General features: G+C 54.9%; 2 protein-coding genes across 8 annotated transcripts; one reads left to right on the forward strand and one right to left on the reverse strand.

The window, feature by feature from the left end:
* The first annotated feature begins 67 nt into the window (after positions 1 to 67).
* Positions 68 to 3,616, forward strand: ZACN (zinc activated ion channel). Its single transcript, XM_025363763.1, has 9 exons — positions 68 to 247; positions 323 to 447; positions 592 to 636; positions 778 to 884; positions 1,100 to 1,269; positions 2,112 to 2,236; positions 2,377 to 2,587; positions 2,698 to 2,862; positions 3,277 to 3,616. The coding sequence occupies exons 1-9, from the start codon at positions 151 to 153 to the stop codon at positions 3,465 to 3,467; spliced, it is 1,236 nt and encodes a 411-aa protein (XP_025219548.1). The 5' UTR covers positions 68 to 150; the 3' UTR covers positions 3,468 to 3,616.
* EXOC7 (exocyst complex component 7) lies at positions 1,850 to 23,825 on the reverse strand. Of its 7 annotated transcripts, none has more exons than XM_025363753.1 (20): positions 23,671 to 23,825; positions 23,408 to 23,473; positions 21,739 to 21,923; positions 21,333 to 21,438; positions 18,191 to 18,413; positions 15,285 to 15,452; positions 11,964 to 12,056; positions 10,012 to 10,157; positions 9,610 to 9,762; positions 9,304 to 9,402; positions 8,895 to 8,957; positions 8,495 to 8,561; positions 7,700 to 7,738; positions 6,922 to 6,987; positions 6,521 to 6,641; positions 6,166 to 6,261; positions 5,343 to 5,406; positions 5,074 to 5,115; positions 4,832 to 4,965; positions 1,850 to 4,576 (listed from the first exon to the last, which is right to left on the reverse strand). In XM_025363753.1, exons 1-20 carry the CDS (start codon positions 23,728 to 23,730, stop codon positions 4,474 to 4,476), a joined length of 2,094 nt encoding a protein of 697 aa, XP_025219538.1. In that variant the 5' UTR covers positions 23,731 to 23,825; the 3' UTR covers positions 1,850 to 4,473. The 7 variants fall into 7 exon arrangements, with proteins under 7 accessions (XP_025219538.1, XP_025219537.1, XP_025219535.1 ...); XM_025363752.1 differs by lacking the exon at positions 7,700 to 7,738 and adding an exon at positions 11,163 to 11,231; XM_025363750.1 differs by lacking the exon at positions 7,700 to 7,738 and adding an exon at positions 11,163 to 11,315.
* Between the last annotated feature and the right edge of the window lie 2,057 nt (positions 23,826 to 25,882).

Raw genomic sequence — 25,882 nt, forward strand, 5'->3', positions numbered from 1 at the left:
AGAACTGGGGCAGCGGCTGCCAAGTCCACGGCTCTAGGGTCCTTGCCCAGAGCAGCTGCCTCTGACCAATTGCTCAGCTGCCGGAGAAGTGACTAGAACAGAGGTTGTAGCTTAGGCACTGTTGCTCCTTCCAGTCCCTCCGTGCAGTTGATGATGAACCTGTGGCCCCTGCTCCATCTCACCTTCCTGGGGTTCAGCATCACCTGGCCCTTGGTCCATGGGCAGGGCTTCCAAGAGACAGCAGCCGGTAGGTGGAGGGCAAGGTCATAAGCTTTGCGATGGGCCCTAGGGCACCTGAGTGACCTTGACCTTTATCGCTCAGTCTGGCCATCCCTCTTCAACGTCAGCTTGCCCCAGAAGGCTCAGGAAAGCATCCAGATTCCAAACAATGGGAGTGCACCCCTGCTCGTGGACGTGCAGGTGTTTGTCTCCAATGTGTTTAATGTGGTAAGTGCCGCTAGGCCAAGGGCCCTAAGTGCTGGGCTGGGCAGGAGACAGGACTCAGCCCTGGATAGTGCTGGGGTCTCCTGCCGTGTTCGTGTTCTGCCAACACAGCGCTCACCCTGAGGTGACACACTGCCCTTCCCTCAGGACATCCTGCGATACACAATGTCCTCCATGCTGCTGCTTAAGCTGGTGAGCTCCTATCCCTGGGGAGGTGGGATGGGAAAGCCCAGCTGAGTCCAGCTCAGAAGTACCAGCCTTCATCAACATGCTGAGCTTGGGGGCATGGATACGTGGAGATCAGGAGCCTCAGTGATGCCCTTGTGTCCCCAGTCCTGGCTGGACACGCGCCTGGCCTGGAACACTAGTGCACACCCGCGGCACGCTGTCACGCTACCCTGGGATTCTCTCTGGACACCAAGGCTCACCATCCTGGAGGCGTAAGTGAAACAGTTCCTGCCCCAGGAATCTGCGGTGCATAGCCCTCCTTCTCCCCATCTACAACCTAGAGGCTGGGTGAATATGCCCCTCCTGGCAGTCCCTGCCAGACTAGCAGTGCATCTCTACTGCCTCTGTGGTTGGGGGTGGGATGCCAGGGTCTCCCCTGGCCCTGTCCAAGGGGCTGGGGCTCTGGCTGTGGTACCTTTCCCCACAGGCTCTGGGTGGACTGGAGGGACCAGAGCCCACAGGTCCGAGTAGACCAGGATGGCCACGTGAAGCTCAATCTGGCCCTCACCACGGAGACCAACTGCAACTTTGAGCTCCTCCACTTCCCCCGGGACCACAGCAACTGCAGCCTCAGTTTCTATGCTCTTAGCAACACAGGTGCTGACAGGGCAGGGGCTGCAGGGTTGGGGAGGGGAGGAGGAAGGTGGGGAAAGGGAACTCCTAGGTCTGTGGTGCAGGGCAGAGGGAAGGGGAGAAGGCAGACGGAAAGGGAATGCCCAGGTCTGTGTTCAGAGCAGTCTACCCCAGGTTTAGGTGGGCAGCACCTGCTCTCCCACTGCGCCCCCTACTTGAGGGGCAGCCCCTCTCTGCACTCAGCAGTAGCCTCAGGGCTCCTCTCTAGGGTGACAGACTCAAAGATTTGCAGCAGTTCTGCAATCCTAGAGGTCCGAGCACATCAGTCTTCTGTCCTCCCCGGAGCAACTGCCCTCCACAGCCATGGCCTGACCGCAGTGGCTCAGCCCCTTGCAGCAAGGCCAGAGGCTCAGGATGCTGTGGCCTCACTCCTGGAAACCACCTGAAGGTGCAGCCACCCTGTATAAACCCATTGGGTGACATCTAACTTGGCAAAGAAGTCCTACTCTTCCCTCCGTGAGAGACCACAGCCGTAGCCCTGGGGATCCTGCTTCAGGTGTGAGATGATAGACTGGCGAACCTGTGACCAGTTCTCCCTCCACCATGAAGTGGTGCAAAGTACATTTATTTTTACAATGAAAGCTCATCTATGAATCTCATAAAGGCCTTCCTTTAACTGGAGACGATTTGGGATGTTGCAAAACAAGGTTTGGGAAGCCCATCTACGGACTGGTTTTGTCTCCAAGTCTGTCCCTGCCAAAAGCCATCAACAGTCTCCATCACCCCTGGGCTCCAGTCTGCTACCCCCAGACTTGGCAGCTGGGATCTCTCCTTCCTAGTTCATAGTTCTCATTCCCACCCCTCAGCGATGGAGTTAGAGTTCCAGACCCACGCGGTGAACGAGATTGTGAGTGTCAAGAGGGAATACGTAGTTTATGATCTGAAGACCCAAGTCCCACCCCAGCAGCTGGTGCCCTGCTTCCAGGTGAAGGTGAGTCAAGTCGGGAGGAGACCAACAGAGGCCTGCTGGAGGTGGGTGGGGGTGAGGATGCAGGGCCAGAGGCCAAGCCCCATGCCCCCACTGCCCACCTCCTTCCTCCCACTGGAAGGCCCTGGCTTTTCCCCTTCCAGATGAGCCTGAAGAACACGGCACTCAAGTCCATCATCGCTCTCTTGGTGCCTGCAGAGGCGCTGCTGCTGGCTGACGTGTGCGGGGGGCTGCTGCCCCTCCGGGCCATTGAGCGCATAGGCTACAAGGTGACATTGCTGCTGGGCTACCTCGTCTTCCACTCCTCCCTGGTGCAGGCCCTGCCCAGCTCCTCCTCCTGCAACCCACTGCTCAGTAAGCCCTGCTACCTCACCCAGCCTGCCGTTTCTCCCCCGTCACCCAAAGCTGCTCAGCTTGCTGAGGGACGGGCCCCTGAGCATCTCCCCGTGCCCTGCCTCCCCCAGTTTACTACTTCACCATCCTGCTGCTGCTGCTCTTCCTCAGCACCATGGAGACTGTGCTGCTGGCTGGGCTGCTGGCCCGGAGCAGCCTTGGGGCCAAAAGCAGCCCCAGCCCAGCCCCAAGAGGGGAACAGCAAGAGCATGGCAACCCAGGGCCTCATCCTGAAGGTGGGCAGGGGCTGGGGGGTAAGGAATGAGGCCTAGGTGCATACCTAGGGCTGGGGTGAGGGTGCGGGGGGTTCAGGCGTGCATAGAAGCTCCTTGCATCTACCCTGCTGGCTCTCCTATCCCTGGTCTCCACCATGTCCTCCTCCCTTAGAAGAAACAGGTCTGGGGCAGGGAGCAAGCTTAGCCTCCCTGACGTCCCAGGTGACCTCAATCCCCTGATAACCCACACCTTGCACAGCCTAAGAGGGTGTTTCTTTAACTGAAGATGGCCTGAAATGGGCCAGACCCAAATTTTCATCAGCTGAGAATCTAAGAAAGGGAGAGATACAAGCTGATGACCCCTGTGGTTCACTCTTCTGCTCATGTTGGGGGGACCTTGAAGAACAGCTCCTTTCCCTGTATCTCTCCCCACAGAGTCCCCCAGAGGAGTAAAGGGGTCACAGAGAAGCTGGCCTGAGACTGCTGACCGCATCTTCTTCCTCGTGTATGTGGTTGGGGTGCTATGCAGCCAATTCATCTTCGCTGGAATCTGGATGTGGGCAGCGTGCAAGTCTGGCCCAGCCCCTGGAGAGGCTGCACCCCATGGCAGGCGGCCTAGACCGTAACAGGGCAGGGCCTGGGCTGCACACCTGAGGATGAAGTTTGCTTTCCCATGGCTGGGGGAGGGCCATGGCAGGGTCTCTGGATGAAGCCAGGCTGAGCTCCCCCTCTGTAAGCACACAAGCAGAGTGTGAAATAAACCCATCTCCAGTGCAAGTGTGCCTCAAGGGTCAGTCTTCATTCTCGTCCTAAATAGGCGGGGTCCTATTTTTTGCTTCCAACTCTCACTTTGCTCCTGAACTTTTCCCCATTGTCCCTGTCTCCCAGCCCATAGGCAGGCAGCCTAACTGCTCCTTTGGCAACGACGACTGCTTGGCTCTGGGCCAGGAGGCACTAAGGCTGGGGACCAGAGACAGGCGCTTGAGGAAGGCTGCAGAGGGTGGGATGGAACTCCTCCGAACGCCTCCTGCAGTGTGCTGGACTCTAGGGAAAAATGGCCAGTGAGTCTGCCTCCTCCAGCCACCTAGGGAACTCCTAGGAGGGAAAGGTCCCAGACCTCAGGCCTGTGGGCGAGCGGGAATGTGTTTTAAGAGAGGGAGTCAATGCTGACTGCCTTTCCTCCAGGTGCTCTAGCTGCTTCTCTAGCTGCTTCTCTGAGCCCTACCACATCTCTGGGCTGTAGGGGAGTTCTCTGTCCTCCGCTCTGACCTAGGCTGGAGGTAGGGCCATTCTGCCCTGCTGCTCTTGGTACACATGGGACAGCAGTGGGCACAGGCCTCTGTCTTCCTTCTCTCCTTTCCTGTTTCAGAAGCCATCTGGGTCATAAAAGCCAAGGTGTGAAGGGACCCCAGGCTTCCCAGAGAGTGCTGGTTCGGCTGGGAACACGGGCTGTGGGGAGAAAGTGGAAACCAGGACTAGAGGGCTCAGGGACACAGCTCCTGGATGGGGTGGTGGAGACAGGTCTCTGTCCCTAAGGACTTCGAGCTCACCCAGCCCAGAGACAAGTTAACACTGGTTTATCTGTCCAATGACATGCCAGTCTGGTGGAATCAGACAGGGCTAGCAGGAGGCTCAGGCAGAGGTGTCGAAAAGGCGATCGATCATGTCGCCCACCTGCTCCACGCCATACTTGATGTACTTCTCTGGGTTCTTGGTGAAGGGTACGCTGCCGAACCTGAGGGGGCACTGTGGTCAGGGGACGGAGGGCCACCCTCCCCAGCTCCACCCTCAGCCTAAGGCACTCCTGACAGTCTCTTGGAAGGGGTGGCCCTGAGTGATTCCCTGTCTGGTCCCGCCCCAAAGCCCAGGGCACTGGATCTGCTGCCTAAACCCCCCACCCTTCTCCTTTTTCCCTTGAGGAAGAGGAGCTTGAAGAGGCCCACTGGGGCTGTGGGCAGCACAGGCTGGGAGAGGGAAATGGAAGGCTCACTTCTGTAGAAAGGCCCCGTAGGTCTCCTTGACAATGGTCTTTTGGGCCTGGCGAATCCTGTCCCTCTGCTCTGTGTCTGGAATAGCCCAGGCCTTCTGGATTTTGCACAGTTCTTCGAGGCCATCATTGAAGCCCTGGCCACCAAAAAGGTGAAAAAGGAAGGGACCCAGAGACAAACATTTTGGATGTGTGTTGCCTCAACAGTAGCAGCAAGCAGTGGAGGGGAGAGGACCCCGACTCACCTTAAAACGTTCCTTGATAATCTGCCGCTCCTTGTCCCGGAGCTGGGAAGCCAGGAGAGACGGCAAAGAAAGCTCACTTTAGAGCCCAGTGGCCTGCCCCCACTCTTCCCCAGACCCCCTTGGCCTGGGCCTCTCTCCTGTGTCCTGATGGACGCATGCATCCTTTGCTCTCTGATCCCAGGGGGATGCTTGTCCACTTTTTCACCGAGACACGACAAAAAGTATCCCATCCGCTAGACACCCCTTCCCAGCCCAGGCCTTGAGCCCACCTTGACTCCCGGCTGGAACACAGGTAGATTCTTCTCTGCGATGTAATCGGTCACCTTTAACCAACTGCCAGACAGAAAGAGAAGTGTGAGGGCAGGGGGGGCCTACCTCAGTGGCCTGGCTTGTTTCATTTGCTAAATCTCTGGATCTACTTGGTGGGTGGTGGTAGGAAGGGATATGGGTCACACCTAAGCAAAACAACACATTTTCTTCCTGGGAATAGAAAATCTTTAAACTGGTCACTTTCTGAGAAAACGTAAGGAAACACTTGAGTGTTCAATAAATTGAACAAATACCATCAACTATACTTTACATCAATATCATGGCAAATTAAGATGGAGAAACATGAGAAAGAAAGGAGTGAAGGGCAGAAGAATGAGAAGGAAGAGGGAGACACATTCAAAGGGAAGAAACAAGGCCAGGAAGAAAGAGGACCAGAGAAGCAGAGGGATCCCCACAGACCAAGGCTCAGCCAAGTTCAAGTGCTCTCGTGACCTTGCTCTTCTCCTGGGGTAAACATTACCCACGTCTCTGACAGTCAGCTCTTCAATCATTCTTAGCCTTGACACTTGGCAGACTCCCCTCTACAGTGGTGACAGTGGGCCCCTAGGAGCAGGTAGTGGTGGAGGAGGGGGGCTTCTCTCTCTGGCCCGTGAGTTTGATTAGAAACCAAGTGGAGGATTAGGGTCCAGAGGACAGGAGTTCCCCATGACCGACCCTGTGTCCTGAGGTGCTGAGAAGGAAGAGTGCGTGGTGGCACGGGGCGGGGTGAGGGCTAAGACGGCTGGGGGCCTATGCAGGAGCAGGGCGGGCCCAGCCTCTCACCTGCGCTGGTAGGTCTGGATCTGCTGCTCAATGTGCTCCCGGTAGGAGCGCTCGGCAGTCTTCTGTGTCACTGCCACCAGCTGGATCAGTTCAGACCTGGGTGGGGGTAGGGGACAGAGGAGAAGGGGCAGGACTGGCTCCTCACGCCCAAAGACTGCAGCAATGCTGGGAGGGCCTCCCATTGCACCCCAAACTCTACAAGCTCTACAGCAGCAGCACTCCCACCTTCCGGGTCCTGGGATGGAGGAGACTGAAGCACCCCTCCCCTCTCATCCACAAGAGAAGGAGCCCAGGGGGCAGGGGCTGGCGCGCTGCACAGCCGAGGGGCGCAGACTCGCTCCCTCAGGCCACTTACTTCTCCAGGGACTTGAGGATGTAATTGTAGTTGTTGTGAAGGAAGATGGCGCTCAGAGCTGGGTCCTCGTACACCTTGGACTTGCTCAGCAAGTTCAACTGTAGGTTGCCCAGTACTTTACCTGCACAGGGAAAAATGGGGCCACACCCACCATGGCAGTCTGACCCAAACGACCCCATCCTGGGACCTGCTAACGCACTCCTATCCATCGCTCCTCGTCGCCTCAGGAGGCCTTAGCCCAGCTCCCCTCAGCCTCTGAACTAGAGGTCAGGTTGTGGTTCCAAAGGTCAGATGGCACTTAGGAGAGGGCCCTGGGAATAGCCAGAGAGCACAGACAGAAGGAAGGGAAAGCCAGGGCATGCAGGCGGCAGGGCTGCTGGTCTGCCCGGGAGAACACTCACAGATATAGGTGCTTAGCAGCCGCTTGCTGAACTCGGAGCTGTAGCTGGTGGCCGAAGAGCTGGTCTCTGTGAGAGAAGTCCTGTTATTGCAGTGGCAGCAGCCAAGACCCTCAACGGCCCTTCCCGCATGCCATGCAGCTGTCTGAGGGGACACTGAGGTCCCCGGGCTTCCTTGGGCAGAGCCAGCTACCTGCTAAGCCACAGGGCGGCCCCTGCCACAGGAAGCACCGGCCCTGGATTTTCTGGAACCCAGAGCTGCCCTCTATGATGGGGCGGCATGGCTAAGGAGCTGGTCCATGTCAGCAGAAAAGCTGGCAGGACAAGAGTGAGATGCCAGCGCCCTGTCCCCTCCTGCGCCCACCCACCCTGGGTGGTTTCTACAAGGCCCCCTTTTTCTTTTTGCCAACAGCAGAGTCTTAGAAAGGGCTCCTCACAGTCTCTGCACCTTCTTCCCTACATTCAAACATCCCCCTCTACCAGACCCTCCTGAATAGAGGAAGCTGCGGCCTGCAGTGTGGAAGGCCGAGTAGGGACAGCAAGGCAGGGAGGCCGGGTGAGCCTGGGGCGTGTATTCAGGGCTCTGGCCCCGGCAGGTGCTGCGGATAAGCTCAGAGACAGAGTGGCCCTGAAGGGAGCAGAGAGAGTTGAGAGCACCCTGAGAAAACTCATGTCCCCTCTGACTCGGGCTCCCCAGTAGGTCCTGAGAGTCAGTCCCCAGGGAACCTCACCCACCAAGCTTCAGAGGGACAGAAGGGGGCTGCAGAACCGCACTGCTTACCTCGGGGGTCTAAAGGAATATTGTATGTGTCCCCAAGAACTACGGAGTGAAAGGCAGTGCACACAGAGGGGACGGAAGGAGAGACAAAGGAGGGAGAAAGATGCAAAGTGCAAAAAACAGGTTAGAAATGGCACGTCAACCCGAGTCAAGCAGACCTCTCCCCATGACAGCCAGAACAGACAGCAACACACAGCAGGCAGGACCCTCCGAGGACCAGGGAGCGCTCTGTAAGTACAGAGCTGGGAAACTGCAGGCTGGAGGCTGCCCATGGGCTCCCTGCCCCCAAAATGGGACAGAAGGAGAGGGCCCGGGGACCTCAGTACTTGGAATGAACCAGAAAGGTGCTCTTGCTCACAGGCCGACCCTGAGCTCCAGTCCCAGGGCAGGGCCAGCAGGAAGACACCCAGCTAGCCCTGAAACACTTGCTACCCTCTGAAGGCCAGCTGAGCGAGCCTGATAAGGAGAGCAGGCAGACACAGAGAAGGATTCGGGAGGGGGGCAGGCGCAGAAAGGACACCTTCCAACCAGCCAGCACTGCTCCCAGAGTGAGGACACTGCTTCCAGGGCGACGACGGTCAAAGGGGCTGAGGGAGGGGCCGGAGGTCCAGTGTCTGGTCTTGAAAGGTGCAGGCAAACCTCGCTCTCCTGATGCTCAACCCCAGGGACCCTCTGCAGGGCACATCTCAACCCCTCCACAGACTGGAGACGCCTCCTCACTGCTACCTGCCCTCTAACCCCATGTCTCCAGGCAAGAAGGGGAGTGGGGCAGGGGGCCCAGCTGGGAAGTGCCAGTACCTTGGGAGGCCAGCATGGCACCTGCCGTCTCCTGGAAGTCCAAAAGCTGCTGCAGGAAGAGGATGGCCTGGGTGGGAAGAAGACGGTGCAGAAGGGCAAGTGGCAGGCCCGGCTGACGGCCTCCCGCAGCGACCCCTCTGAGTGCCCATGGCCAGCCCAGGGCTGGGATCCACCCAGTGAAGAGCGCGGCTGGAAACTTCATTTTCACTCTAGTCTACCAGGAAGGGCCCTGTCTGCTAGAGACACTAAGCACGTCACTGTCCATCCTGCCACCCAGGACCGCTCACAAAGGTGCGAGCAGCTCTGGGCCAGACTGGGTCCCTTCCACCAGTACTCTGCCCAGCCCTGGGCCTGGGTCCTCCTTCCTCCCCTCTTCCCGGTGTCCTCAGGCAGCACCCACATTGCTGGTGAGCTCGTGCACGGTGCCGTCCTTTGGCATGTTGTACTCCTTGTCCGGATCATTCTGTGGAAAAACAGCCTCTGGTTCCCTGAAGCAGCCCCCGGCCCACCCCACGCCCCCCGTGCACCTGCTCACGGTGCCACCTCCTTGCAGACGGGTGCCAGGACACCTCTCAGGCACAAAGGCTGAGCCAGGCTGGACCAAGGGGGAGAGGCCCTTCCCACCTCAGAGGGCTTGGAGGCCCCAGGAAGGAAAGGAAGGCACATGGGTGCTGACAGGCCAGCGGTGCAGCTGGCTTCCCCTGGGACAACGCACCCTCTTGGAGGTCTGCTCTCTGAGAGTCCCCCAGGGCCAGGTCACTGTGGGTGCTGGGACGGGAGGGAGGGAGAAAGGGGAGGACGGCAGGGACCTTGATGTTGTCCGCGAAGTCCTCCAGCGCTTTGGCACCAATGGTCTCCATGGAGGTGATGAGGCCAGGCAGCTTATTCTTGGTGCTGGCGGCCGTGCCCTGAGGAAGCACAAGGGAGTTCCAAGCTCTCCTCCAGTCACTCAGTGAGCATCTCATTCGCCCAGGGCCCTTCCTAAGCTGTCTCCAAGCATCCTCAGAGCAGAGGTGTGGGATGGAGAATGCGGTTCTCCCAGGGAGGGATGAGGGCGGCCACACCAGGCAGCAGGATGCCTCCTGGCTGTTTTCGAGGGCCCCTCGTCCACATACCTGGAGCACCTGGTCAAACTCAGGCTTGGTCTGCTTGAGGTGCCGCAGGATGGGGAAGACGGTGAGCACCGTGGAGAAGTCGTGTCGCACAATGGCCTTCCGGGCAGCGGACACAATGTTCTCCCCTTCAAGCATCAGCCCATCCAGGGCATCCTGAGGGGACAGGGAGACAGTTCAGGGAAGGGTGGGGTGGTGGGAGCTGGCTCTGGGCTGGTGGGGGATCCTTGTAGGGTATAGGGGACCAGTGTGCAGGAAGTGGGGCGATGGGGAGGTGGTGAGCGTCCACCCAGGACCAGTCCACAGGGCACAAGGCGGTGGTGGTGGCTGGAGCTGAGGGCTGCAAGAGTCTGTGGTGACAGCTCTCGCTGGGGCTGGCTGCAGAGCCCCAGGGCGGCACGGGACCTGTATCAGGGAGTCGAAGGTCTTCTTCTGGTGGTGCTCGGGGATGATGTCTGCCAGCAGCTGGTACTCGCTCTGCGCCAGCTTGACGAAGGCACTGACGCAGTGAATGTAGGCATCGGTCTCCACGTCCAGCATGTCATCTCTCCCTGGGGAAGACACAACTCTTGAGTGGCTGGTCTGGGGCCAGCCACACTTCTGGCTGGGGAGGGGTGGGTCCCCCAGCTCCTGGACTGCACCCCAGACCGGCAGCGGACGGGGAAGAGGCTGACTGTTCTGGCAGAAAGCTGCAAGGGCACCAGCAGGCCCCGCCAGGTTCGAGGGGAACAATAGGAGCTGAGCCCAGCCTTTGTTCTGGCTTCATTCTCAGCTCTGCGCAGACAGTGGGATCAGACACCAGAGGCAGGAGGGTGACGGACGGAAGGATAAGGAGGGAAGATCACTGAATCAACATCCTGGATAAGGTAGTTTGACCCCAGGACTGAGGATTCTGAGTTGTACCTGAAAGAGGGCAGCCCAGGGTGGGCAGGTGGCTGTGCCACCTCAAGGAGGATGGCACTGGGGTCATCCATGTGGGCAAATGTGGGGCCTGTGAAGGAAGTGACCAGCCCAGCCAGGGCTTCTGGAACATCTAAGAGGGTGGTAGGCTGCAGCCTCTGAGGCTGGCTGGCATGGGGTCAAAATCTGAGAAGAGGCTGGTAAGTCCCAGAGAGGAGGGGTTGCCAGCTGCCCCAGGAGGAGGCCAGATCCTATTACTGGAGGCCACAGCGGGGGCGCTTGTGGACAAAACCAGTGGCAGAACTGCCTGGTCCTATGTGCCAAGGGATGGGCTCCGAGGGGATCAGAGCTCTGAGTTGTTGCAGGAGGCAGACGTCAGGGCTCCCTGCCCTCAAGGGAGCCACCTTCCCTCTCTGCCTGCTTTCTGAGTAGCAGCGGCTTCTCCCCTTGGCCCAGGCCTGAGAGCCAGGCACGCACTCCCATCTGGAGAGAGGCAAGGAGACCTAGGCCCAAAAGAGAGTGGAGAGAGAGGCGCATAGGCCTGGCCCATCCTCAGAGCAGACTGGGCCTGGCTGGGCCAGACAGGAGCAGGCCATCCGGGGACCGCTGCGAAGGCAGTGTCAGCAGCTGCCCTCAGGCTGGGCTGCAGTACTCACCGGCCAGTGGCCCGTGCTTGTCGTTCAAGGCCTCGGACAGGTGCTTAACTCGGAAATCATGCTCGTGACCTGGCGAGATGTTGGCCGCATAAACACAAGCAGTGTTTATCCAGGGGCCAGGCAGGCCGCCCCTTGGGGTATAGGGAAGAAGCCCTTCATCTCCAGGAGGGGGATGTCAGATGGGGATGGGGAAGGGGGCATCAGAGAGGGCTCTGAGCCCCTCCTCTACCTCAAGCCACCTTGGGAACAGCCATTTCAAGCCTGACTTCAGTGAGCACCCAGGACCGTCCTTAGCTGCTCATTTCCCCAAGTCTGGAGGCCCAGGGAAAGCGGAGAAGGACCAAGGAGGGGCTGAAGAGCTGATGCTTGGCCCCAGGGGGGTTCCCCACCTCGCCGTATTTGCGCAAAGCCCCAGTTTGCCTGTCCCCTGCTGCACACACTCCCCTTTCTGAAGAGGGGAGGCCTCGGCCGGCTGGGGCTGCCACTGCGGGTCTGAGCGTGAAAGGCTGCCCCAGACAAAGAGCTTTCTCTGAGTTCACACAGGAGACAAGGACAGAGACAGGGGAGGGAGGAGGGAGCCCCAGGGAGGGCAGAGCTGCCATCAGCCAGAGAGGACCAGGCCGAGGGCCGCGAAACTGTCCCTGCGCCTGCTGAAGCCCAAGTGGCATTGGGGACCTGCCATTCCCACCCTGCTCCCCTCAGGGTTTCTCCCGAGGCCCTCCTGGGGGAGGCTCTGCCCTGCCAAGTGCGTGGACACACAGTGGAGGAGGAAGGGACAGGAGGGGAACACAGGGTGATTACCTTCCAGAGGAATGAGGTTAGAGCCCCCCTTTTTCCCATCTAGACCATGCTGGGAATACTGTTTCAGAAGGTTCTGAGCCTTACGGATCGTCCCTGTCACCAGAGCCACACAGAGAGGAGATAAGAAGACCTAGGAAATGAGTGAGAGAAAACAGCAGCGGCCCTCCACCTGCCCCCAGGCCCCATACCCAGCCCCCCAACAGTGAGCAGGCCCTTCCCTGGGACCACCAGAGACCCTGGGGACAAAGGCGAAGGAAAAGAATCATTTCCTTCTCCAAATGGAGCCTTGATTCTACTACTGACCCTCCTTGTTCTGGATTTCAGTTCATTTCTGAAAGGACAGAGGATAATGAAAATGGAACAAGATCCACCAGGAGAAGTCAAAAATACGGAGCGGCATTGTAGTGAGAACAGGCGAGGGCTCAGGTTGGAGGAGCCAGTGACAAAGCTTGCACACCGAGAGGGCACAACCAGGGTGGCAGAGCTTGGGGGTACCCTGAAGCCAACAGGCCCCCAGCCCAGCCCCAAACTCCAGGCAGAGCTCTCCGAGCACGTTCAGTGTTGGGACGTACGCCAAACAGCAGCCAGCAGGAAGCCACCCTGACTGAACTTCCGGGGAGCGCGGTGCCCAAGGCGGACGGCTCAGGGACCCAGAGGCAGCCTAGCCCCACACGTTAGAGTTCCCCAACCAACCAAAGGGACAAGAAAAAATCCAAAAGTCAAGAAGGGGTTAACAGAAGCCACCACACAGAGAGCCTGGAGGGTGTGCGCAGAAGGAGAGGGCACATGCTCTTGGCATGGGGGAAAAAAACAACAGTTAGTATCACAAGTGAAAACAATGAGAACAAAATGGTAGCGCCCACAGCCACCTGAGTCAGCCTCCTTTATGGGAATGAGACATCTTGGGCCAGAAAACGTGGGGAAATAAACCCGCATCTCAAGTAGACAAGTGCAGCTGCCTTGTTAACAAAATGTATGGGGGCAGGAAGGCACCCGGGATGCCCTCCACCCTCCTACTGTCTATCTGAGCACAGTGAGGCTGCTGTGTCCTGACAGCTCCCCAGAAAGCTGAGGCAGAAAGGGCAGTGTCTGGAGGCTCATTGCTTACACCTGCACTGCACTGCGCCGCACCGCATGACATCACAATTAGCTCTTTTTTGTTTTGTTTTTTTTTTTCTTTGAGACAGAGTCTTGCTGGGTCGCCCAGGCTGGAGTGCAACGGCACAATCTCGGCTCACTGCAACCTCCGCCTCCTGGTTTCAAGCAATTCTCCTGCCTCAGCCTCCTGAGTAGTTGCGATTATAGGCGTATGCAACCATACCCAGCTAATTTTTTTTCTATTTTTAGTGGAGACGGGGTTTCACCGTGTTGGCCAGGCTGGTCTTGAACTCCTGACCTCAGGTGATCCGCCCGCCTCGGCCTCCCGAAGTGTTGGGATTACAGGCGTGAGCCACCATACTCGGCCCATAATTAGCTCCTAATAACCAAGTTCTGCGGCCTGGCTCACATCTGCCTTGCTCGTGCTCTCCCCTTCAGCAAGCGAGGCTCACTAATGAGTGAATTGGATTCCCACCCCACGACCCACCAGGAGCAGCCGGAGCAGCCGCGGGCGCAGGTGCACGCCGGCAGGATGTGGGTCGGGGATGCAGAGATCTGGCAGCTGCCAAACCCGTCAGGCGCCCAATTACCTCCAGGGATGCTGAGGTCAGTGCTTCACCACCTGGGAGGCCTCCCTGCCCCTCTCCTCAGAAGTGGGAACCGACGTCAACGGAGCCTGACTCCCTAGAGCCTGACATCGGTCCTGAGCCCACCAGTGCCTGACAACTCGGAAACCCCACAGCCGGAGAGCTTTCCTCTTGTGTTCCTGGGCCAAGGATGGATGCGGTCCACTGTGAGCTACCTGAGATCAGATCCCTCCTGCCTGAAAGGCCAGGTGGCTGCATGGCCAGCGGGCACTCTTAGGGCAGTGCAAATAGGGCTCTGGGGCTTCCAGGGGGCCTGTCAGGGAACCAGGTAGATGAGGAAGTGAGCACAGAGTGGCTGGGGCTAAAGCATCCTCGAAGCCTCACAGAGACAGCCACTCCCCACCACACAGAAGGTACAGAGCTGCTCCATCCGCTGTGCAGGCTGCTGCGCCCACAGGCTGGGCTGGCAGTCCTCATTTGCAGGTTTTGGCTGGGTGGGCAGGACATCCACACTGGAGGGAGAAGGCCCCAGGCACCAGCTCCCTAATGCTCTACTCCCTGAGGGCAGCCCCTACTCTGCCTGTTTCTCTAAACCCTAAACAAAGGCCTGGAGGGGAGCGGGTGCTCTTGTGGAACAGACACCTTGGTCTCTGAGAGGCATGGGCAGGTAGGGACTGGAGAAACCAAGGGTGTAAGTAAGCTCTACCTAAAGCCTGTTGTCATAAGTAGGTCCCACAGGCCACACCTAGGGCATGTGCCTGCAGCAGCAGTTGGACAGGGGGCCAGCCTGGGTGGGAGCAGCCCTGGCTTCTCCAGCTTTCTCTTCCAGAGCATATCTCTCAGCAGCCCCACCCCAGAACATCCCAGCATGTCATCGAGTTGTGGGCAGCATCTGTCAGTGGTCAGAGACAGCCGGGCTTGCCAAGCTGTGGCTGGCAGAGACACTGTTTACCTGGAGCACAGACTACAAGGGACATGATGCCAGGGAGAAAGAACAGACAGATGACGAGATGTTCACCCAGGACAGCGACACCCACTGGCCCAGGCCTCTCATCATGGTGCCTCTTTCCACGAGGCACTGACTCGCACTGGAGCCCAAAGCCAGTTTAAGTTCTTCTGAGAAGATGCTCTGGGGTTTCTTTCCTTTTTGGATCGACTGGGAAAGTGAAATTCTCCCCATCCAGCTCTCAGCTACACATCACTTCAGGTCACCTTGCCTTTCTGGAAGGTGAAGGTTGGAGCACCTATCCCCTCGCTATCCCAGCGTCCTGGATGCAGCAGTGTGCCTGGTCTCCTGACAGGGTGATGTGTGTGTGAGGCACGAGGCCCAGGCAGGGGCTCGGCCCTAGAAGCCTCTGCCGCCTGCCTCAGGCAGGATTAACTGAGCACCTGTGTTACTCCCTCACTCCAAAGAAGCTGTGTCACCCCCAGGCTCTGCTGGGTAGAAGGGTCTTGCTCTGCGGGGGCCTCACTGGCTGGGTAGACACTTGCTTTCTGTCCTGTGTACCTACAGTCAGGGTTACCATAATGACAAGCTCTAGAGGGGTCTGACGTTGCGAACGCTAGATTGGATGAAAGCAGTGCAGTTCCAGTCAGCCTCTGGCTGTTGCAGAGATGGGCCAGGATGGGGGCTCACCTGGCCGCTTGACTGGCTTCTTGGTAGGTGTGTCTTTCCTCTTGTTGGGGATAGCAGGGGAGTAGGGAACCCCAGAGGAAGAACTGCTCTTATGGAAATGCTCCTTCAGGCCCTTGATGGAGCGGTCCAGCTGGCTGGAGCGTATCTGGTAGTAGACGTTCATGAAATCTGAGGAGATACAGAGCGATAGAGGTATGGCTGCCAGGCCCTGCCTCTGCCTTGCAGACCCACCATGTCTACCTGTCAACCCTTCTTAGCATCTGCTGTCTGCTCTGGGTCGCAAGCCACCCATATCTTGTCCCAAATCAGGCAAAGTATTTCTTTTTTTTTTTTTTTTTTGAGACAGGGTCTTGCTCTGTTGTCCAGGCTGCAGTGCAGCAGCACGATGTCAGCTCACTGCAGGCTCGACCTCCTGGGCTCAAGTAATCTGCCCACTTCAGCCTCCCAGAGTGCTGGGATGACAGGCGTGAGTCACCACGCCCGGCCAGGCAGTCTTAAAAGAGAAAAACACCCTCCGATAGAACTGATAATTAGTTGTAATTTTTTTTTTTTTTTAGGTAAGGTCTTACTCTGTCGCCCAGGCTGGAGTGCAGTGGTGTGATGGCTCACTGCAACCTCTGCCTCCCAGGCTCAACCAATTCTCTTGCCTCAGCCTTGAGTGGCTGGGATTACAGGCACGCGCCACTTCCGCCCAGCTAATTTTTATATTTTTAGTAGAGATGGGGTTTCACCATGTTGGCAAGGCTGGTCTTGAACTCCTGATCTCAAATGATTCACCAGCCTCGGCCTCCCAAAGTGCTGGGATTATAGGCATGAGTCACCATGCCCAGCCCTAGTTTTTTTATTTTTTTTTGAGACCGAGTTTCATTTTTGTCGCCCAGGCTAGAATGCAATGGCACGATCTTGGCTCACTGTGACCTCTGCTTCCCGGGTTTAAGCGGTTCTCCTGCCTCAGCCACCTTATTACAGGTGCCCGCCACCACACCCAGCTAATTTTTTGTATTTTTAGTAGAAATGGGGTTTCACCATGTTGGCCACGCTGGTCTTGAACTCCTGACCTCAAATGATCCACCGGCCTCGGCCTCCCAAAGTGCTGGGATTACAGGCACGAGCCACTGCGCCCGGCCCTAGTTGTAAGTTTAAATCGTACTTTTTTTTTTTTTTTTTTAATAAAAAAACAAAGTTAATAGCCAGATTCAACTTGGTAAGGGGTCAAAGAACACGAGCTCTATAGGAAGCAAACAGACAACAGATGTTAGTGAATGAAAAACACACATCTTTAGCCATTAATAAAGTACAAATTAAAAAAGTTAGAGTACTGTGATAGTCCTATCAGATAGCAAAAACAAAAATTAATGAAGAACAAATGGCCATGGAACTGTCAATGAGTCCATCAATTGGCCTGATCTAGTTGGAGAGGAGCTAGTGATGGCAAGAAGGTTACAAGTATCTTCAGACGCTTACACCTAATCCCTGCACCCTTGAGAATAAACAAAAATTAGCTGGGCGTGGTGGCGGGCACCTGTAATCCCAGCTACTGGGGAGGCTGAGGCAGAATTGCTTGAACCCAGGAGGCAGAGGTTGTGGTGAGTCAGGATCACGCCGCTGCACTCTAGCCTGGGTGACAGTGCGAGGCTCCGTCTCAAAAAAAAAAAAAAAAAAAAAAAAGTGCAGTACTGGGTATCTATTGGAGTTGAAGTTTTTATTTTCTTTCTTTCTTTCTTTTCGAGATGGAGTTTTGCTCTTGTTGTCCAGGTTGGAGTGCAATGGCATCATCTCAGCTCACCGTAACCTCCTGGGTTCAAGAGATTCTCTTGCCTCAGCCTCCCAAGTAGCTGGGATTACAGGCCACCACGCCCAGCTAATTTTGTATTTTTAGTAGAGACGGGGTTTCTCTATGTTGGTCAGGCTGGTCTCGAACTTCTGACCTCAGGTGATCCGCCTGCCTTGGCCTCCCAAAGTGCTGGGATTACAGGCGTGAGCCACTGCACCCAGCCTTCTTTCTTCGAGACAAGAGTCTCACTCTGTCACCCAGGTTGGAGTGCAGTGGTGTGATCTCAGCTCACTGCAACCTCCAGCTCCCAGGCTCAAGTCATTCCCCCCACCTCAGCCTCCCAAGTAGCTGGGACTGCCGGCATGTGTCACCACACCCAGCTAATTTTTGTATTTTTTGTAGAGACAGGGTTTTGCCATGTTGGCCAGGTCTTGAACTCCTGAGCTGAAGCGATCCCCCCACCTCAGCCTCCCAAAGTGTTAGGATTACAGGTGTAGCCACCACACCTGGCATAAATAAACATTAACAGTGCTCATCTTTGGGTTATGTAATGGAGGCATTGCAGAAGTGGAAGATGGACTTTTACTTTTCACCCATGGCTTTCTGTACCATTTGAAAATTTTACAACTAATCAAAAAAGGCAAATGAACATAAAAATCAAGACAAGAAAAGTTTGAATTTGCCTAGATTCACAGCTTGATATATAAGTCATAGAATGGTTGCTTATATTGGTTCCAGTTAAACATCCTTTTATCAAAAAAGCCACGACAAGTGGATTAAAGAATAAAGGCAGCTGGGCACGGTGGCTCACGTCTGTAATTCCAGCACTTTGGGAGGCTGAGGTGGGTGGATCACCTGAGGTCAGAAGTTCAAGACCAGCCTGGCCAACATGGCAAAACCCCATCTCTACTAACAATACAAAACTTAGCCAGGTGTGGTGGCGTGCGCCAGTAATCCCAGCTACTCAGGAGGCTGAGGCAGGAGAACCGCTGGAACCCGGGGTTGCAGAGGCTGCAGCAAGCCGAGATTGCACCATTGCACTCCAGCCTGGGCAACAGAGCAAGACTCCATCTCAAAAAAAAAAACTCACTCTGCCTCCAGTGTGCCACATGGCCGAGTCAGAACCTCTTACCTTGGTTGCGGCCGTATTCCACCAGCCAGCGGGAAATGCGAATGACATCCTGCAGCACGCTCTCGGGCAGGTGCTCCAGGGTCACATCCTCTTGGGCCTCCAGATCATCGTCACCACTGATCAGATCCAAGATGAGCACAGGTGAGACGACCTTACTGTGCCGTGTCATCAGGCTGCGGAATTCAGACTCCAGGGCCTCCTTCCCGCGCTCAAAGAGCAGTTTCTGCAGGGACAACAGAAGGAAGCGGGTGCCTGCTGCTTCAGTGTTCTGTCACTCCTGGCCTTCCCCTGCCCGTGCCACCTTGGTCTTCCTAACTCAGGGCCTCTGCCCTTTTCTGCCCTGATACCCTTTTTTTTTTTTTTTTGAGACAGAGTCTCGCTCTGTCGCCAGGCTGGAGTGCAGTGATACAATCTTGGCTCACTGCAACCTCCAACTCCCTGGTTCAAGCAATTCTCCTGCCTCAGCCTCCCGAGTAGTTGGGATTACAGGCACATGCCACCACACCCAGCTAATTTTTATATTTTTAGTAGAGATGGGGTTTCACCATGTTGGCCAGGATGGTCTTGATCTCCTGACGTCAGGTGATCCACCTGCCTCAGCCTCCCAAAGTGCTGGGATCAGGCATGAGCCACCGTACCTGGCCTGCCCCGATATCCTTTAACCCAAAGAAGAAATGTCGGGAAGCAGCCTTGGTGACTCCTTTACTTCATATTCTCTCAAAATTTGTGTTTACAGGTAAAAACCAGGGTTTTACAAGAAGTAGGTGCTTAATAAATACTGGCTGATTATTTTCTCACTGCACCGTTAATGTGTCTTCTTGTTAGTGGGGGGTTTGCAAAAGAGAATAAATAAATAAATTGAACAGTATCAAATTGAAAACTTCTGTGCTGCAAATGATACCATCAACAAAGTGAGGATAACCCACAGAATGAGAGAAAATATTTGTAAACTACATATCTGATAAAAGACAGGTATCCCAAACATAGAAGAGAATGAATCTGTCCACACGATGACGTGTATAAAACGGTTTATAGCAGCATTATTCACAAGAGACAAAAATTGGAAACAACCCAAGTGTCCATCAAAGGATAAATGGCTAAAGAAAATGTGGTCTGGCTGGGCATGGTGGCTCACGCCTGTAATCCCAGCACTTTGGGAGGCTGAGGCAAGCGGATCACCTGAGGTCAGGAGTTCAAGACCAGCCTGGCCAACATGGTGAAACCCTGTCTCTACTAAAAATATAAAAAATTAGCTGGGTGTGGTGGTGGGTGCCTGTAATCCCAGCTACTTAGGAGACTGGGATAGGAAAATCGCTTGATCCCAGGAGGCAGAGGTCGCAATGAGCCAAGATTGCGCTATTGCCCTCCAGCCTTGGCAACAAGCGCGTAACTCCGTCTCAAAAAACAAAACAAAAAAAACAAAAAAAAACAAAAAAAGAAACTGTGGTCTATCCACAAAAAGGAATAGCATATGCAAGAAAAAGAAATGAAGTACTGATACATGCTATAGCATGGACTGATCTTGAAAGCATCATGCTAAGTGAAAGAGGCCAGCACAAAAGGCCATGTATTATAAGATACCATTTATATCAGAAATTCAGAATAGGCAAATCCACAAAGACAGAAAATAGATTTGTAATTTCCAGAGGCCAAGCCACTATCTTGCTCTGATGATCTAATGACCCCAAAACTTAAACACAAAGATACAATGAAGGCAGGTACAGTGGCTAATGCCCATAACCCCTCCCAACACTTTGAGAGGCCAAGGTGGGAGGATCACCTGAGGACAGTAGTTTGAGACCAGCCTGAGCAACACAGGAGACCTCCTCTCTACCAAAAGATTTAAAACTTAGCTGGGCATGGTGGCACGTGCCTGTGGGCCCAGCTACTCGGAAGGCTGAGGCGGGAGGATTGCCTGAGCCCAGGAGTTCGCGGCTGCAGTAGCTATGGTTGTGCCACTGCAGTCTGGCCTAGATGACATAGCCAGATCCTGTCTCTTAAAAAAAAATTAAAAATATATAATGCAAAAAAAATCACATAGATTCAAGTTCCTAGAGTAGATTCACAGAAACGGAAAGTGGAATGGTGGTTACCAGAAGACAGAGGAAGGGAGAATGGGAAGTTGGTGTTTGATGGGAGTGGAGTTTCACTTGAGGAAGATGAACATATTTGTGGAGATAATAATGGTGATGGCTACACAACATTGTGAAGGGACTTAACGCCACTGTTAACTTAGAGTTAAAATAGTATATTTTGGCCGGGCGCGGTGGCTCACGCCTATAATCCCAGCACTTTGGAAGCCAAGGCAGGCGGATCACCTGAGGTTAGGAGTTCGTGACCAGCTTGGCTAACATGGTGAAACCCCGTTTCTACTAAAACTACAAAAAAAAAAAAAAAATTAGCCGGGAGTGGTGGCGCACGCCTGTAATCCCAGCTACTCAGGAGGCCGAGGCAGGAGAATCGCTTGGGAGATCGCACCATTGCACTCCAGCTTGGGCAACAAGAGCAAAACTTCGTGTCAAAAAAAAAAAAAAAATTATATTATGTATTTTTAACCAAAATAAAGAAACAACAAATGCATTTATAAAAATCAAATGCGGCTGGGTGCAACGGCTCATGCCTGTAATCCCAGGCCAAGGTGGGGGATCATCTGAGGTCAGGAGTTTGAGACCAGCCTGGCCAACATGGCGAAACCCCATCTCCACTAAAAATACAAAAACTAGCCAGGTGTGGTGGCGGGCGCCTGTAATCCCAGCTACTCCGGAGGCGGAGGCAGGAGAATGGCATGGACCCGGGAGCAGAGGTTGCAGTGAACTGAGCACTGCACTCCAGCCTGGGTGACAGAGCAAGACTCTGTCTCAGGAGGAAAAAAAAAAAAAAAATCAAATGTTAAGTATATATTTTATATGTAATTTATAATTTAATTTTTATAATATATTTAAAAGTTTTATAATAAAGAATTTTTAATAATAAAAAATGTGCAATTCTTGAGGCAGAGATACTAATGCCTAGAGGATGTACTGTGCTATATCCTTCTGTGTATTCTACTGTATACATCCTCAAGTTGGCCCCATGTCCCTCATGAGACCAGGACAGAGACTGATATCCCCAAGCTCCTCACATTATTCTGCAGATCCCTTACCACTTTGTTGAGTTCTGGGCTGTCTGGGCTGTTGTCCTGGAAATACTCCACTGCCTTCTGAATCTTGGCCATGCTTCCCAGGTACTCTTCCAGCCTACCTGTGGGGCTGGGAAGGAAAAGAGCCAGGTCAGGCTGGGGCAAGGGGGGTGAAGCAGGACTAAGGACACAGTATTTGGAAGGGAAAGAAGCGAATTAATACATGGGACTCCAGGTTCAAATATATGCTATCCCCCCCGCCGCCTTTTAAGACTTAGGGCTTAAAAGGCATCTCACTGTGTTATCCAGGCTGGTCTTGAACTCCTAGTCTCAAGTGATCCTCCCGCATCAGCATCCCAAATTGTTGGGATTACAGACCAACCCTCCAGTCCAGGAGGGATTAGGAATTGACCCTATGGGCCTAACTCACCCCTCTCTGATGATCTTCTCAGTGTCACTGGCCACATGGTAGTAGCTGATGACATGGTCCAGGCAGGACAGTGTCTTCTCAACATTCTCCTGCAGCCGCTGCAGATTCTCCGTCTGCTTGTGCACGGGGATGATGGAGTTCTCCAGCTTCATAAGGCGGCTCTCAAAGGATGATAAGATAGACACCTGCAGGAGGGAAGCCTCTTGATCTCAGGCCTCATGGTGGTCCCAGCACTGCTTCTACACACCCACCTTGGGCATTTCCTGCCTTTTCTCTGGGTTTCTAGACAATAAACTCCACAAGGGAAGGAAGAGGGTGTATCTGTTCCCCATTGTATCCTCAGCACCCATCATGTGCCTAGCATATAGTAGGTGATTTAAGACAAATTGGTTGAAATTTTATTTGAGGGCAAACCAAGCATCAACTTAATTCTTCCTAAAATAATCAGCCCAAGATGGCTTCCCTTCCACCCTTTGAAGCCAAATCTCAACTTCTGCTCTCTTTGAAGCATTCCTAAACTGGACTGGAAGTAGTTTCATACAGAGAAGCCTCAAATGCATTTCTGTATCTTCAAAACTCTCTTAAGGATGAAACTCATTGAATAAGGACTAGAGGCTGGGCGTGATGGTTCATGCCTGTAATCCTAAGAATTTGGGAGGCTGAGGCAGGAGGATTGCTTGAGACTAGGAGTCCAAGACCAGCCTGGACAACACAGTGAGACCCTGTCTACACACACAGACACACACACGCACATAATTAGCAAGGTGTGGTGGTATGTGCCTACAGTCCCAGCTACTAGGATGCCGAGGCAGGAGGACTGCCTGAGCCCAGGAGTTAGAGACTGCAGTGAGCTACGGTCATGCCACTGCACTCTAGCCTGCACAACAGAGCCAGACCCTGTCTCTAAAAAGAAATAATTTTAAAATTAAATTTTTTAGAAAAGGACTAGGACTTTATTATTGTGTGACTAAATACAAATACAAGTTTGTATTTACTCACTTTGTGCTTTTCCAGTCTCCCCTAGGAATAAAGAAGGAACCTCACTTATTGAGCACCTATTGTATACCAGGCACTGAGCAAGATGCAGTCGCATGCATTAGCGCATATGACCTTCACAGACACACTGGGAGGCTGGCACAGTCTCTGCTTTAGCAGATGAATTCGCTGACACCAGAGTTACCTATCAGAAGCCACACACTTAAGCAGCAGGGCAAGGACTAGATCCCAGATCTGCCTGACTTCAGAGCTCTTTCTTTCCCTGAAGCCCTCTGGAGTGAAGGCTGAGTCTTCTCTGCTCTCAGGAATCTCAAAGTGCCAACCTCCTGGGCAGAGGATCCATTGACGATGACATATGCCCAGTACCTAGCCCAACTAACTGGTCAGACTCACTGAGTGTTTGCAGAAGGAGAGAAGGAAGAATGGCGAGCTTAGACAGAAAGCAGCAAGTCCAGGCCAGGGGGAAGCGCAGCCTCCTCAGTGAGGGGACGGAATATTATGGGGAGGGGGCTAGGCAGGAGAGATGCCAAACTGCTGCTAGATAAACCCACACACTGCCTGCGTCGCTACCCATGACAGAACCCCAGGCCGCAGGAACTGGAACCGCCAGGTCGCAAGGCTTTCCCCCAGGGTCCGGAGGCCTGCCCCCTCCCCCAGCTGCGAGGAGACTCACCATGTTCTTAGTGAGCTGGTCGCTCTTCTCCAGGCTGTCTCGGATGAAGGACAGCGTCTCCTCCTCCTGGGAGCAGGCAAGGGGAGGACATCACCAGAAACCAGAAGCTAAAGGAGACCACTGTGTCCCGACCCCACGGCCTAGCCCCCAACCCCATCTCCTCGCTGGGTGCGCTCCCTCCCACCCCTGCCTCCTCTCCGAGTAGACACTCAGGCCCCGCTGTTGGCCTCTTTCCCTCACCTCCTCCCCAGGCCCACGCCCACCTGCTTCAGCTTGTCCTCGATCTCCCGCCGCCGGGCGGATGCCTCCTGTGGGGGAATCATCGCTCCGAACCCCACGGCTCCCACTCCCCACTATCTTTCCTTCGCGGGCCCACCGGGCCCCAGTCCCCGTCACACCCACTTCCGCTCTTGGTCCCGCCCCGGGACACCTGGGCGGAGCCAGGTTGGGCGTGGAAGGCGGAAGTGCGCCTGCGCGGAGCCCAGGAACGGACCGACGGCCATCTTGAGTGTGGCTGTGGAGTGACGTGTACTCGGATCCTACAAGGGATCTCGACGCGGGTTCCTTTCCTCAGGAGAGGTTTTTGATCGGCCTTATGTCCCGCAGCTGGTAGGACGCTTACAGCTCACTTGCTGTTTTCGTTGAAAGACCCAGCCTTTTCATAAACACTGCTGGGGAAGGCGACGAATTCCTTTCCCCAGGTCGCATTCTGTGGGCAGGCACCAAGGCCGATTGTGTTCCCCACAGCGCCCCGCACAGAGCAGGTGACACAGTAGATGCCTAACGTGTGTCCATGTAATGAACCAGGGGCTTGTGTAGTCGTTTTCCCCTTCCACCCTGCATTACGCAAAACCGTATCCTGTGGGCTGGCGGGGCTGCTCCGGAGCTCCAGGCCCAGTCCCAGCTTCCAGCTGCAGCTCCAGGGGATGGCGTGGTGGGCGCCCCTGGATCAACTTCCCTGCAGGGTTGGATGTTGTGGTTGTAGACCCAGCTCCTGAAAAACCTAGAATTACTCCTTCCTCTAACCAGTCCCTGCCCACCCTGCCTCTGGCCCCCGGCCTTGAGACAGGATATGGCCGACCAACTTGGTTCAGTCCTTCTGTGGCCTCCGTGTCCAGACACCGGGAAGATAGACAAGGAGGCGTGTGCTGGTGGATGAGAAGGTTGGGAGGGTGGGGGCGGACACCAAGCTTTTCTTTTTTTGTTGTGAGGGAGTATCACTCTGTCGCCCAGGCTGCAATTCAGTGGCAAGATCTCCGCTCATTGAAACCTCTGCCTCCCGGGTTCAAGTGATTCTCGTGCCTCAGCCTCCTGAGTAGCTGGGATTACAGGCGGCTGCCAACACGCCCGGCTAATTTTTTTGTATTGTTGGTAGAGACAGGGTTTTGCCATGTTGCCCAGTCTAGTCTCGAACTCATGACCTCAAGTGATCCACCCACCTCGGCTTCCCAAAGTCCTGGGATTACAGGCGTGAGCCGCTACTCCCAGCCAGGGGGCACCAAGTTCTAGGGTTCCCATGCGCTCCCTCTACTCATAGCCACCCAAAGAGGAGGAGGAGGAAATGGGTGTACGGAGCCTGGAGAGGAATGGGCAGCCTTCCCTCGGGCAGGAGGACAATTTCCGTCCTTTTGTAGGTGGGGGAGGTAAAGGGCAGATTCCTGTGTCAGGAAATACCCAGGATGATTTCGCTGACGTGGTCCTTGTGTCCTCCTAAGGGCTAAGTGGGGAAAAGTTTAAACTGTTAGGTGTCACAGAATAGAATAGGGGGGCTAGTGAGCCGCTGCAGAGAGGATGTTTTGGGTTCAGGTGGACAACCCTTGAGGGCCTGGTCCAGTATTTAACCCGAGTCTCTCTCTTTTTTTTTTCCTTGAGACTCAGTCTTGCTCTGTTGCCCAGGCTGGAATGCAATGGCGCCATCTCAGCTCACCACAACCTCCGCCTCCCCGGATTCAAGCAATTCTTCTGCCTCAGCCTCCCAAGTAGCTGGGATTACAGGCATGTGCCACCACCCTGTCTAATTTTGTATTTTTAGTAGAGACAGGGTTTCTCCATGTTGTTCAGGCTGTTCTTGAACTCCCGACCTCAGGTGATCCGCCCGCCTCGGCCTCCCAAAGTGCTGGGATTACAGGTGTGAGCCACCGCACTGGCCTGAGTCTCTAACCAGTTCCTCACCCATAGTAGATGCTCAATAAAAATACTGATAATAATATTTTGCTCTGGCCAGGTGCAGTGGCTCATGCCTGTAATCCCAGCACTTTGGGAGGCTGAGGCAGGTGGATCAGGAGGTCAGGAGTTCGAGACCAGCCTGGTCAACATAGTGAAACCCCATGTCTACTAAAAATACAAAAATTAGCTAGGCATGGTGGTGTGCACCTGTAGTCCCAGCTACTCGGGAGGCTGAGGCAGGAGAATCGCTTGAACTCAGGAGGCAAAGGTTGTGGTGAGCCGAGATGGTGTCATTGCACTCCAGCCTGG

This window comes from Theropithecus gelada, chromosome 16 (assembly GCF_003255815.1).
Source record: "Theropithecus gelada isolate Dixy chromosome 16, Tgel_1.0, whole genome shotgun sequence".
NCBI classification, from domain to species: Eukaryota; Metazoa; Chordata; class Mammalia; order Primates; family Cercopithecidae; genus Theropithecus; species Theropithecus gelada.

What these genes read in the sequence shown, in the direction of transcription:
- EXOC7 (XM_025363750.1), bottom strand. Translation starts at nt 23,730, where the DNA reads ATGATTCCCCCACAGGAGGCATCCGCCCGGCGGCGGGAGATCGAGGAC. An exon ending in GAGAAGATCATCAGAGAGGG is followed by an intron (nt 21,439 to 21,738) that starts GTGAGTTAGGCC and finishes TTTCCTTCCCAG; the next exon opens with CCCCACAGGTAGGCTGGAAG. An exon ending in GCTGCTAAGCACCTATATCT is followed by an intron (nt 6,642 to 6,921) that starts GTGAGTGTTCTC and finishes TTCCCTGTGCAG; the next exon opens with GTAAAGTACTGGGCAACCTA.
- ZACN (XM_025363763.1), top strand. Translation starts at nt 151, where the DNA reads ATGATGAACCTGTGGCCCCTGCTCCATCTCACCTTCCTGGGGTTCAGC. An exon ending in CTTCCAAGAGACAGCAGCCG is followed by an intron (nt 248 to 322) that starts GTAGGTGGAGGG and finishes TTTATCGCTCAG; the next exon opens with TCTGGCCATCCCTCTTCAAC. An exon ending in CTCCTGCAACCCACTGCTCA is followed by an intron (nt 2,588 to 2,697) that starts GTAAGCCCTGCT and finishes TGCCTCCCCCAG; the next exon opens with TTTACTACTTCACCATCCTG.